This window comes from Hordeum vulgare, chromosome 2H, assembly GCF_904849725.1.
Source record: "Hordeum vulgare subsp. vulgare chromosome 2H, MorexV3_pseudomolecules_assembly, whole genome shotgun sequence".
NCBI lineage: Eukaryota > Viridiplantae > Streptophyta > Magnoliopsida > Poales > Poaceae > Hordeum > Hordeum vulgare.
In genome coordinates this window covers 10,572,515-10,585,567 of record NC_058519.1, presented here as the reverse complement: position 1 = coordinate 10,585,567, position 13,053 = coordinate 10,572,515, and the positions used below count along the sequence as shown (strand labels likewise).

The window sequence follows — 13,053 nt, the reverse complement described above, 5'->3', positions numbered from 1 at the left end:
GTTTTTCTCCCCGTAGTTGCTTCTACAAGCTCCCAGATTAAGCCGAGTTTGCTTCATTGAGACGGAGGCCCGGAAAAGCAACGAGAGATTTCCTCATTGCGCGTCACCAATAGATGCAAGTGGAGTAGACTTTCGCATTCTCAGTGACTTCGATGTATTTCTCTACCAAAGAGCAATGCTACATCTACGTAAATGTTTACGTATGTTTACGTGATAGTCTGACTTGGCAATAACTGATTGGATTAAAAGGAGCGAGAATGAGGCCCACCCACCCTTGAAAATCAGGGAGGGCATGTTTAGATTAGTTGGAAGGTTTAGTAAACTTATGTAGGCTTTAGTAGGTCTAGCATTTTCGGCTGTAAAAATGTCTTTGGTTTTTTCAAAAGGAAAAAATGGTATCAGGACTGGGATGTCAGAACATCTCCTCCTGTAAAGAAATATAAGTATCTTAATTATTACTAATACCAAGATAGGTCAACAAGACCCTGTTAGAAGAATGCACAACAGTTATGGCAGGTGGGTGAGACCGGGAGACGACGGTGGAGATAGAGAGAGGTAGAGACAACACCAGTATGATAGTAGGCAGTTAGCACCGAATTATCATCATGTGTGAACTGCGCTTGCTCCTCCAGTGTGAAGCTGCCTTCATTAACTCCCTCCCGTGTGCGTGGAATACGCGTTAAGCAAACCCAGACTTATATTGATCTCTAAAAAAGAAAACAAACTCCCGTGTGAACGTCCAAGGCAAGAGTGGTGATCAGATGGGTATAAAACGAGTAGCACTAGTGCATGACCTGATCAAAACGCAGATAACACGGCAAGACAAGATGGAACCTGTCAAGGAGTTCGCGGTCCGCTGCTTGACGGTGCTGGCCCGATGGCTGTGCCCGGGGGCCGACGACGATCACGCCGCCATGGCCCGGAGGCTCGGCATGTTGCCCGAGGGCGAGGTTGATCACGACGAGTACGTCGACCTGTTCCAAGCCCGATGGTTCGGGGCCGAGAGCGCCCCCATAGACCGATGTGCCGAGGCTGACCACGCCGCCATAGCCCGATGTGCCGAGGCCGACCGCGCCGCCGCCGGCGACAGCCTGCATGCGTTCACCCTCCGCCTGAGCAAGCGCCTCGCCGACGGCGTCGGCAGGAGCGGCAACTTGGTCTTCTCGCCGCTGTCCGTCTACGTGGCGCTGTCGCTATGGGCCAGCGGCGCGCGCGAGCGCACCCTTGCCGAGCTGCTCGGCGTCCTCGGAGCGCCTTCGCTGGACGTCCTCATCGGGCACGTCTGCACGCTGGCCGAGCAGGCCCTCGCCGACCGGCCTCAGACCGGCGACTCGCGCGTCAGCTTCGCGTGCGGGGTGTGGCACGACATCACCGCGCCCCTCTGCCCGGCCTACCGCGACGTCGCCACCCAGTGGTACAAGGCCGTCAACTTCCATCAACAGGTCAGTGAATCTGGGAGGATTCGCCACCTATACGATTGATCTGTGGCATGTAGATATATGATTGTTGTTTGCACGTGCAGCCGGAGGAGGCAAGGGAGCGGATCAACGCATGGGTGGCAGCGTTGACGAACGACCTCATCCCCTCCATGATCGGCCGGGACGCGCCGTCCAGCCTCACCGACCTGATGCTCGTCAACGCCATGTACTTAAAGGGCAAGTGGAACAAGCCATTCGACGAGGAACGCCATCTGTTTCACCGCCTCGACCGCACCGCCGTCGACGCGCCCTTCATGCGCGGCTTCGGCATGCATAGAATCGCTTGCCACAACGGCTTCAAGGTTCTCCAGCTGCGCTACAAGCAACAAGGCCGCCCCTTGCCCGCACAGCTGCAACCGGCACCGATCTACTCGATGTGCGTCTTCCTCCCCGACGCGCGCGACGGGCTGCGTTGGTTGGCCGGCCAGATCGCATGCGACCCTGGCTTTTTCCGCAAGCACCTGCCGAGGAGCGACGTCGAGGTCGACGACTTCCGGTTGCCTACATTCAAGGTCAGCTTCGGCATGACGATGAACGACATTCTTCGGGACATGGGGCTCAAGGAGGCTTTTGAGCCGGGGAAGGCCGACGACGGCGCAGGGGTGAGAAGGAGGCTGGCATTGCAGCAGGTGATCCACCGGTCCGTCATCGAGGTGAACGCGGAAGGCACCGAGGCCGCGGATGCCACCGTGATGGTAAAGTGCAGCACGACTGGTGCCCTGCCTTCGCCGCGGCGTGTGGACTTCGTCGCTAACCATCCTTTTGCCTTCTTTGTGATTGAGGAGGTTTGTGGTGCGATCCTCTATGCGGGTCACGTTGTTGACCCCACGATCAAGTGAAGGAGGGAGGGAGGCCTATTTCATTCACAAAATTACTACTCCATGTTCCCCTTTTTGCCACAATACTTCATTTTCCATGTTAAATGCCGGTTTCATTCACAGGAATTTCAAAATGTAGGAATAGAGGGACATGTTAAACCCCGAATATTGCAGGATGGTAAGGGTGTTTGATTGTGCACGGGCAGGACCCACTGGTCATCACTAGTGGAAAACGGGCCTTTGGCCTGGACCCTTTAGTCCCGGCCTGCCTCTGGGCCGGGACTAAAGGCCCTGCCACTTCGCCCCAATTCTCAATGCCTCCCTCGAGGCTTTAGTCCCGGCCCGTAAGGAGCCTTTAGTCCCGGTTCGTGTCTTAAACTGGGACTAAAGGGCTACGCGGTGGGCAGCCCGCATGTGCGCCACCTTTAGTCCTATTTAAATTATATGAAAACTAATTCCCGAACACCAAACGAGGCATCACGTTAATCTCCCGAACACCTAAACCCTAAAACCCTAAAACCCAAAAATAATTTCATTAAAAAAAACCCGAAAATAAGCAAAATCTGAAAATCTTTAATCCCGGCCCGTGTAACGAACCGGGACTAAAGGTCCTGCCCGTGGAGCGCTACGAGGCGCCCACGTGGAGCACCTTTAGACCCGGCTTGTAAAAAGGCCGGGACTAAAGGTTAGGCCTTTAGTCCCGTTCCTTTAGTCCCGGTTGGTGAACCGGGACTAAAGCCCCTTACGGGCCGGGACTAAAGGCCCCGTCCCCACTAGTGCATAGATGTGAAAAAAATATATGAAATGACACCTCTCCCACGTCTTTTTTATAGAAAATAAAGGGGGGTTTCGCCAAATAATAAGCCACATACCCTCGTCTCCGTCGTCCGGTCGCTAACAGCAGCACACCTAGTCAGCCGCACGCGCATACACACAACCGTGATTTTCATCGTATTTACACACCCGACCAACTTGTTGCCCATTTTAATATATACCGTAAATTTTAGCACAAAAGTGGCCATTTGTAACAAGTTTTAGCATCAGTTGGTGTAATGGATTCCTAAAAAACATAAGATTATTTTCAAACAGGTTGGAGTGGATGAAAAATTACCTACAAAATGTAACGAAAATAAATCGTAAGAAAAATTCGCATAGTTTGCAATCCTATTTTGCACCAACATGTTGGTGGGCCCGACTCATGATTCCCCAAACATGTTTTTTCAATACTATTTTGCAAATCTGAGGCATGTTGATAAACTAGATTTCAGATCCGAATACAAGTCGAAGACACTGAAGCGGAAGAAGCCATTTCGAGGAGGGAGTCATAGAGCTCGGCTTTAAAGAGCAATTCAGGAGCTACTGACGACGTACTAGACTAAGGGGTGTTAACCTTGACGGCTTGTTGTCCATGGACCGGGCTGATGAACCGCAAACTACTAAAAGGAAGGACTACCAAAGCTATGATCCTCTGCGTAAGAAAGATGGAAACTTCTGAAGACTTCATGTACTCCTCAAGGAGTGTTTTAGTAGTTGGCATGTTTATCCTTACACCACTGTAAAAAGGTTCCTAAGACAACATATGTATAAGAGACCCTTTGATAAAACTGTGTGCGATGTACATCAATCTGTGTGCCATATAACATAAAAAAAGCGTGTGCAATTGTGTGCGATGTCACGCAAACAGTTGTTGCAAAAATTATGTGTGTGATGTTGCCTACTATTGCACACGGTTTAACAAAACATAAACGTGTGTGATGTTTTCCACACCGTTTTTACAAATGATTTGTGTGTGATGTAGTCTATCATTGCACACAGTTATTATCATTCAACCGTATGTGATGACATGCACACAATTTTTTGCAAAAAGTGTGTGTATGACTCATTGCACACGATATTAGAAAAGTAAATGTGTGTGATGTCTTATACACATTTTTTGCATACATTATGTGTGATGTAGTCTATCATCGCACACACTTTCGTAAATGGTATGGGGTGTGACCTAAAGTTATTATTTTCTCAAGAATAATGGTTTTTGCAATAAGTTTGAAGGTGAACTGACATTTCTTCTCGTTCGACTTTTTTCTACACTTAACATGCACCATAGAATCCCTCATGTTAAAATTTGGCACTTTTCAGAGCTCATGGGCTATATTTTAGTCATTAACTGCATTTCTAGTCATTCAATGGATATAATTTAAATTTGAACTATGAGTGCATGAAACAATACACAAAAATGATTTGAGTATATTTGTATGCCTCATACAAGATTTTTATGCCTCATACAAGAAATATATATATATATATTTATAAGATATATGTTGCAAGAATCAACAAAGAATATGGAGTTTATTGGTATTTAAATTATAGAAATTATAAATGAAGCCTGAAAAATATGAAACTTGGCATATTGTCATATGACCTCAGTATGATGTGGTAAAAAATTGAGAAGGTTTCACTTTTATTATGTACATCCTTTAAAATCACTATCTCCGAGGAACGATCATGGTTTCGAAAGTGAATGCACCAAGTTGGTGATGAACTAATATTTTCCTTCATCATTTTACCTTGATTTTTTATATAGATAAAACTTTATATATTTGAATTTACTAAGACACACCATAGAATTCTCTATATTAGAATTTGGCACTTTTCTGAGCTTATTTTATATAGTTGAGTCATTAACTACATTTCTTATCATTTAAGGCATACATTCAAGTTTGAACTACGAGTACAGAAAACGATATTCAAAAATGATTTGAAAAATCATATTTAGGGCATTGAGTATATGTGTATGCCTCATACAAGAAATAAATATAAAATTTAAATATCTACGTGGCAAGAATCAATCGTGAACTTGAAATTTATTGGTATTTTCATTCTAGAAAATGTAAATGATGTTCAATAATATGAAACTTGATATGTTATCACTATATGACCTGAGTATACTGTAGTAAAAAAATGAAAAGGTTTTCACATATTTTTATGTGTAAAAAAAAGTCAAATGCTAAGAAAGCACACATGTGTGTACTGAATTATTATTGGTGAAAAGATTGAAGCCTTGGATCGATGACATGGCATCAATCCATCCTTCCATACTTCACACCAAAGACAAATATCTAGCCTTATCTCATCCTTATCTCTTCACCACGTACTCTACCGCATCCACACATATATCTAGATAGCATCAATCCAACCTCTTGTAAAATATGGACATGACGCACACTTCAATCATGACATGGTTGGCGGGGCGGACGACGCCTCCTACAAGCTCTGACTGAGAGCAGGACACAACAAGGCAGGGAGCACTCGGCGCCGGGCAGCCATGCATGAAGTAGATGCCCTGAACGTCATGTGGCTCATCGTCGAGCGTAGACGCGACCACGAGCACGAAGTGGCCATCCATCTCCGGGAGCTCTGTCCAGCATCACAACTGCTTCAACGGGTTATGCGGCCCGGAAGATAGCGTCATGTAGGCGCAGTTAGTGGCCATATAAGCTAGCTTCCCGTGCGTCTTTTCTCCAAGAATCCATCCACTAGGTTGTCCCCTACCTAGTTTGTCGATAGTACTAATTTAATCTTGTTTTTGTATGTTTAAGTATGATGTCTCTAGCCATCTAATCTATTCTTCATTCTCCTCATCCATCGACATTCCCTAAGGCATCAAACTTCCTCTTCTAATAATTTTTGAGAAAAAATATGCATAGTTAGTGTAAGAACTAGTTTCAAGTAGGACAATTGAGTATGTAGTATAAAAAAATTCATAACAAATAGAATTGTTTTTCAAAAAATATCAACTTTTTTGCATGGTAGATAATTTAGTGTGTGAGGTACGCATCAAATTTCAAATTATTTGGACATATGAGTAGCTGTTAACAAAAAAGGATAAATTGGGTAAGAACTATACATGAATAGTAAATTTTTACCGACCCCAAATTTGTCTCTTTCGCCAAGGGCTACTAAAATGTCCAAATGATCTGAAATTTGGAGCGCACCTCATGCACCAAATTCTCTAACATGCAATTTTTTTGTAAAATTTTGAATTTCTCTAGTGTTTGTTTTGAATGTTTTATGCATCATAGGTGCAAATAAGCATGGTCATCGAATTACTACTCTGTGTAGTCATGTATTTTTTGACCTTGTCACGTTTTTGTCTTGACTTTGAGGATGATATAAAATAAGAAATCTTAGCAGGTTTGAGAGTTGATGTCATCGATGAACAAGAGACTGAAGAAACTTTACGACATAATTAGATGTGATTGCTTGTTGTATGTGTTGGCTATTTGTGTGATGTGAGATAGTACGTTTGTACTTGTTTATGTTGTATGACAAAGTTTGGAAAGAAATCATATAGTAAATTTTGAATGTGCATGTTTTGTGTTATGTTTCTTTAAGAAAAGGTGACAATAGTAAATTAATTCGTGTCTGACTGATTTTAGAACTAATTAACGCATCCTTAAGATCACACATTACACCCATTTTGGGTAGTATGAATGTGAGCAATGACCCCCCAATATTGCACATAATTTCTTGGATTCAATTGTGTGTGATGACATTTACATCACACACAGTTTTTTTATTTTTAATCATGTGCAATGACTCATGCATTACATATAATTTTTGTAAAATAACGATGTGCGATGCTAATCCAAATTACACACAGTTTTTATGTTGAATTGTGTGGGATGTATCCCCCAATCAGAAACAGCTTTCGTATCGTGTGCGATGGACCCCCTCCCTATCACACACACAAGCAAGGTGACGATTTGAAAATGCGTCACTGAAAGGGGTTAAAACTCGTTTGAATAGGACATCGCTGCACCAGTCCTAGATGGAAAACGATCATATGTGTAACCTAGGTACCCCCGGTGCATATATAAGCCCGAGTTTTGTCTTTAGAGGCACATAGACCGGCTTTAGGGTTTAGAACACAATCATCCGATCTCAAGGTAGATCATCTTGCACTTTGTACCTAATCCAATCAATACAATGGAAGCGTGTCATAGGATTTTATCTCCCCGAGAGGGCCCGAACCTAAGTAAAACATTGTCCCCTTTGTCTCATGTTCACCATCGTTCCTAGATCACCTGCCCCCCCCCCTCCCGAGATACATTGGTTTTATCACCAACGGAGCCCAAATGGTTTTTCTTCTTCGTTGTGATGTAACTAAATTGGTAGGGAATCAATAAATGTTAGATTGTAAGAATATATTAATACTAACGCTGAAAATTTTGGTGGTCTTCTTCACATTTTTACAATGTTACAAGTAACTATTGAATTCAAGTTTGTCTAGAAGTATGCCATGGATACTTACTGGTAATGGCATGGATGTGGAATTATGGTTATGAGAGAAAGTAATAAAGTTACCAATTAAAGGAAGGGGCCTTGTTTTGAAGTCTAGATAAAACCTATCTACATAGGAATACATTGGAGATAAAAGTACCGAGCTACCAATACGGTTGTTAATGGTCCATGAAAGCTTAAGATGGTTAGTTTTTGAATTGTCTAGTGGTATTAGCCAATACGCTTGTTTGATACTGTGAATTAGTTGTGTGATCCATGTTTGTATTCAATCTCAGGTTTTGGTTGCTTGGGTTTGATGTCGTCCGTTTTGGTAAGTCAAACTATAACAGGTTCTGTTCAACAATTATCTTCTAATGGGAAGCCATTAGAGGCAAAGGTTGCTCATGGGAATGTCACAAAACATTTCAGGTGACATCAGACGGGATTATAAGATGAGAACCAATAACAATACCTTTTATATTTTGTTGGACTCTAGAGCATAGGTAATCAAAATAGTATTGATTTTACACTTGAATTCGAAGTCTATCATAATCTTCTTTTGCTTTTGTTCCTAATCAGTTCCAAGTGTCTTCACATTCTTCCATACCTGCCTATGTACTGATAACTTGTTTCTCTGTTTAGACCAAAGTTGGATAAACTTGATAGGATAGTAGACTTCATACATAAGCTTGAATGAGCTTGTATTGAAATGATGGAGTATCGGAAATTCCGGAAGGATTTTGCACTTCTTAGCATCAAGGGACATACATGATCCCCTCCTCGACGACCTTGGCCCGCTTGTACGGCTCCCCTACTTGCGTCCCAATTTTTTTGTTCAACTCTACCAACCTTCCCTCTTAGATCTTATTAATTCTTGGTGCTTTTTTCCATTCCCGAATCTCGTCCTTAGGCATGTGAATTTTTTCTTAGAAGTTTGAATTGTCAAATATTTGACAACGCCAAAATTGTGCGGAGATGTATCGTGTGTAGGACAGAAATGACTAGAACCGTGACAGTAGATTAAGCTTTGCATGATCAACTATTTTTTGGACGTACAGAGAGTTCAACCACACATATGGATCTTGTCAATTTCTGAGAATGTTCTCTCATGCGCCAAGGAAGTGCTATGCCTTATGCTGAAAACCCAAAACCGTGATGTCACATTAATACCGTCAATACCGTGATATTTGTTTTTATTAAGAACTTTTTTGTTGCGTCATAGAGAAATACGATGTATCCCTGTGTAAACCAATACTCTGTAAGACGTTTCAGATCACTAAAGTACCCACTGGGTCCCATAATATAAAAACAACTTATATTGTGAGACAATATTATGACATGTGACAAAGGGAGTAGTTTACATAGGGATACTCTTTTTAAAAATATTATTACTAGGAGTATGTTTTATTGGAATGCAAAAAATACCACTCCCTTCATTTCAAAATAAGTATTTTAACTTTATATTAATTCTAGTATAAAATTATACTATTAAATTTGAGACAGTTATTTTGGGACGGAGAGAGTATTAGTATGTTTGATTGGAATTTGGAATGCAAAACCTCTTAAAGGCATCCATGAGCAGAGCAAAGCAGAGTGTCGAGAGAGAGGAGCGAAACCCAAAGGAAAGAAACGTCCGATCCGAGTCAACCAACCAACCACCACCGTGCATGTGCTCCCAACAAAAACCCGCCCAACCCGTCCACCTCGGCCCGGCAATCCCCGATAAACAATAATGAAGCCGCCGGCGCGGCGGCCGCTGCTGGGCGCGCTGGCGGCGGCGGCGGCGTTCTCCTGCCTGCTCCTCCTCGCCCCGCCGCCCCTCCTCTTCCCCTCCTCCTCCTCCTCCACCAACCACGCCCCCACCTCGCCCTACGCGCACCGCCCCAAGCTGCTCTTCCTCCTGGCGGGGCAGTCCAACATGGCCGGCCGGGGCGCGCCCACCTCGCCCCTCCCTCCCCCATACCTCCCCCACCCACGCCTGCTCCGCCTCGCCGCCGACCGCCGCTGGGTCGCCGCGTCCCCGCCGCTCCACGCCGACATCGACACCCACAAGACCTGCGGCCTCGGCCCCGCCATGCCCTTCGCGCACCGCCTCCTCCTCTCCTCCCCCTCCTCCGCCAACCCCGCGCCCTCCTCCGTCTCGGGGCCCGCCGGCGAGGAAGATGGCCGGCTGGTGCTCGGCCTCGTCCCCTGCGCCGTCGGCGGCACCAGGATCTGGATGTGGGCCAGGGGGGAACCTCTCTACGAGGCCGCCGTCGCCAGGACGCGCGCCGCGGTGGCTGGCGGCGGCGGGGAGCTCGGCGCCGTGCTGTGGTTCCAGGGCGAGAGCGACACCATCGAGGTCGACGACGCCCGCGCCTACGGCGGCAAGATGGAGCGCCTCGTCGCCGATCTCAGGGAAGATCTCGGCTTGCCCAATCTGCTCGTCATCCAGGTCAGCGCAAACACTTTCCATGTGCTGGCGTTAGCTGAAATTCAGCTCACGCATTAAAGTTAGCTCCTTTTTCACCAACACGCCACTGCAAAATTAACGTTTTGGTATGAAGAAATGTTAAACTTGTCAAGCAGTGTAAGATGGTGTTCTTACTACACTGTTTCATTACACATTCATGACGACTCTGGCTTGGTAAATCACTTACAGAACTTACACTAGCTGGGAGAAGTAACCTTTCAGGATTACTTACTAACTAATGAACCCAATCACCATAAAAGTACCGCAACTTTCCTAGGAATTCTCGTACACAATGTCCACCTCATTGGCCATCATTGTTGTACCACTGGTCCTCTGTATATTGTTTCTAGTCGCTACGTATATGGAAATCAGTCAGCGGCACATCGAGACTCTGAAATCACTATGACATGGACATAGAACTAAGTTAGCACTTAGCAGTACCTCATATCTCACATGTTTGAGTAAATCAACTAGAGGATTACTAGTGGATTGTTATATTAACTAAAGAAACATCGCCAAAATCTATTAGAATTGATTAAATGAAAGCTTCTTGAGTTCCACATGGCCATCAATGAAATGACTTATATATTAACTGAAGATAGAGACTTGGGTTGAAACATCACCAAGATCTATTACAAATGATTAAATCGAAGCTTCTTGAGTTCCACATGGGCATTAATGGGAATGCTTCAACCACTCAAACTAATATTGTGACAGTCTTAAGTATGATGAGGGAATGACAAGTTATTGATTCCCTGGAGTCAGTTAGCTTGCACCGTGGAATTTGATCTCAGTCATGCTGTGTCCAATCCAACGATTCGAAGTTGTGCTAGGATTTTGGACCGCTGCGGGATACGTGACTTATGACCTACTCTGCCTCATCTCAGTGATGAGCCTGCCAGGTAGACTGGCCCATGCTCCATCAGAATTGGGAAAGACAATAGCTTTTAAGCTACCAGTCCTTCCACAAACAATATCTCATGTGGTCCTACCTAAAGTCGGCAGCTCGCTGCATTTAAAATGGCACTATATCATAGTGCCAAACACCACCAAATTAGTGCTACCACTCATGGAAGAAAAGAAAAATCAGATGTACATAGAGATAGAATTGTTGTGTCTACATTGCCCATAACTTGAAGCATTGTGCACCAATCTATCTTGCCAAACTATTTTTGGATATGCATTCCCCCAAAGCGACAGCATACCACCTTGTGCCAACATGTCTTTTATATTGCCATCGATTTTCTTGCCTTTGACTCCATGTGGTTATCTGTATGGTCTTTCAGAGCAGATAACATGACTCCTGACTAGTTCAATATGTTTCTGATAATACCATATATGATAGACAATTTATATTATAGCCCTGATCCGAACATCTAACATTATAAACAAGGGCATGTTACCAGCAAGTACCAGGTAGTGATTTTTCACTCCATTGCTTGTCTAGAATCTGTGAGCCTGATGTTTATTTGTGAATGTCAAGTCGGCATCTAGTATCGGAGAATGCTCTCATTTTCACTACACAACACCGAAACATAACAGAACTAGATGGTGCAAGACAAGATTTATATTTGTTTCCAAAAGGCCAAATAATGGCCTGCACTGCACATTCGTGCACACTAATTTATGTGCTTGAAAAGTCTGTCAGTTGTACTAGCATAGTTTCACAAAGCATGAACAGAAGTAATTCTTTTTTACAGCTATACAAAAGTGATCTTGATTCTACACTCTTCAATTCACTTGTAAAGAAACATTTTAGAAACATATTAGTGCATTTTTTCTTTGTTAGTCCATAGTAAGAAATAAGAATCTCGTATAATGTTTATTTGTGAATGTCGAGTTGGTCGCATCTAGTATCGGAGATCGATGCTCTCATTTTCACAATACAAAATCGAAACATAACAGAACTAGATGGTGCAAGGCAATATTTATATTTGTTTCCACAAGGCATAATAATGGTCTGCGCATTCATGCACACTAATTATGTGCTTGAAAAGTCTGTCAGTTATATACTAGCATAGTTTCACAAAGCTTGTACAGAAGTGATCTTGATTCTACACTCCTCAATTCACTTACAAAATATTTTACAAACATATTAGATTATTCGTGCATTTTTTCTTTGTTAGTCCATAGTAAGAAACAAGAATCTCGTATAATGATTCTTCTTCGTTCCAGGTTGGTCTTGCATCAGGGGAGGGGAATTACACAGACATCGTAAGGGATGCTCAGAAAAGTATCAATCTTCCCAATGTGATTCTTGTCGATGCCATGGGCCTGCCGCTCAGCGACGATCAGCTGCACCTCTCCACAGAAGCTCAACTCCGGCTCGGTGAAATGTTAGCGCAAGCCTATCTTGAATTCGAGTCATCCAGAGATCCCAGGCTATAGCATCAATAACATTGCTTGATTTGTTAGTTATAGATACAATTATTCTTTGAGAACATCCTGTTGTAGAGTGTAGATGAATGTACAAACAAGGGAAGATGTGCCCACCAGCGCTCTGTCGCTCACTATACTGCAATAAAAGGATTCTGGTAGAAATTTAGCTCAAACTGTTGTTCAAGTGGTGTACATTGGGGAGAAGAGAACAAAGCCGTGTGTGTTGGAATAAAGCTGAAGAGCATTTGTGGTGGGATTCAGATAACATCCGCATTTCAATTTTATCATGTTCGCTATTTTTTGTCATTCAGCAGTTCCGAGGCAGGGTATAAAATTCCTTATGAAAGCACTGTGCATACATTTGACACCAGTGAAAAACCGTCAAATTCAATTCAGAAATTTCATCCGTACTTTCTGAAACCAAATTGCAACTTCCTTTCAGAGCCTCCTTACAGACATGATGATCTTTTTGTGATATAAGACTGCTTGTGAATACCTTAATTTTACATTCAAAATTCAAGCATCTAAAAAAGATTCCCCTGTGATTGTTTGAATAGTTACTTACTGCTCTGATATGACATGTTAGCCTTTATAAACACTACAAGGTCGGTAACTAAACAGACACCTTGTATGTTTTAGAACATGT

General features: G+C 43.5%; 2 protein-coding genes across 2 annotated transcripts; both read left to right on the top strand.

The window, feature by feature from the left end:
- Window positions 1-827: 827 nt before the first annotated feature.
- LOC123429131 (putative serpin-Z5) lies at window positions 828-2,317 on the top strand. The gene is made up of 3 exons (XM_045113194.1): window positions 828-898; window positions 1,058-1,442; window positions 1,523-2,317. Exons 1-3 carry the CDS (start codon window positions 828-830, stop codon window positions 2,315-2,317), a joined length of 1,251 nt encoding a protein of 416 aa, XP_044969129.1.
- Window positions 2,318-9,287: 6,970 nt separating this feature from the next.
- On the top strand, window positions 9,288-12,672 carry LOC123424392 (probable carbohydrate esterase At4g34215). Its single transcript, XM_045107996.1, has 2 exons — window positions 9,288-10,010; window positions 12,204-12,672. The coding sequence occupies exons 1-2, from the start codon at window positions 9,309-9,311 to the stop codon at window positions 12,414-12,416; spliced, it is 915 nt and encodes a 304-aa protein (XP_044963931.1). The 5' UTR covers window positions 9,288-9,308; the 3' UTR covers window positions 12,417-12,672.
- Window positions 12,673-13,053: the final 381 nt, after the last annotated feature.

Bases quoted from the DNA above. Each gene is read 5' to 3' on its own strand.
- LOC123429131 (XM_045113194.1), top strand. From the start codon at position 828: ATGGAACCTGTCAAGGAGTTCGCGGTCCGCTGCTTGACGGTGCTGGCC. The intron at 899-1,057 runs CGACGATCACGC...CATAGCCCGATG, and splicing joins TGGCTGTGCCCGGGGGCCGA to TGCCGAGGCCGACCGCGCCG. The intron at 1,443-1,522 runs GTCAGTGAATCT...TTGCACGTGCAG, and splicing joins CCGTCAACTTCCATCAACAG to CCGGAGGAGGCAAGGGAGCG.
- LOC123424392 (XM_045107996.1), top strand. From the start codon at position 9,309: ATGAAGCCGCCGGCGCGGCGGCCGCTGCTGGGCGCGCTGGCGGCGGCG. The intron at 10,011-12,203 runs GTCAGCGCAAAC...TCTTCGTTCCAG, and splicing joins CCAATCTGCTCGTCATCCAG to GTTGGTCTTGCATCAGGGGA.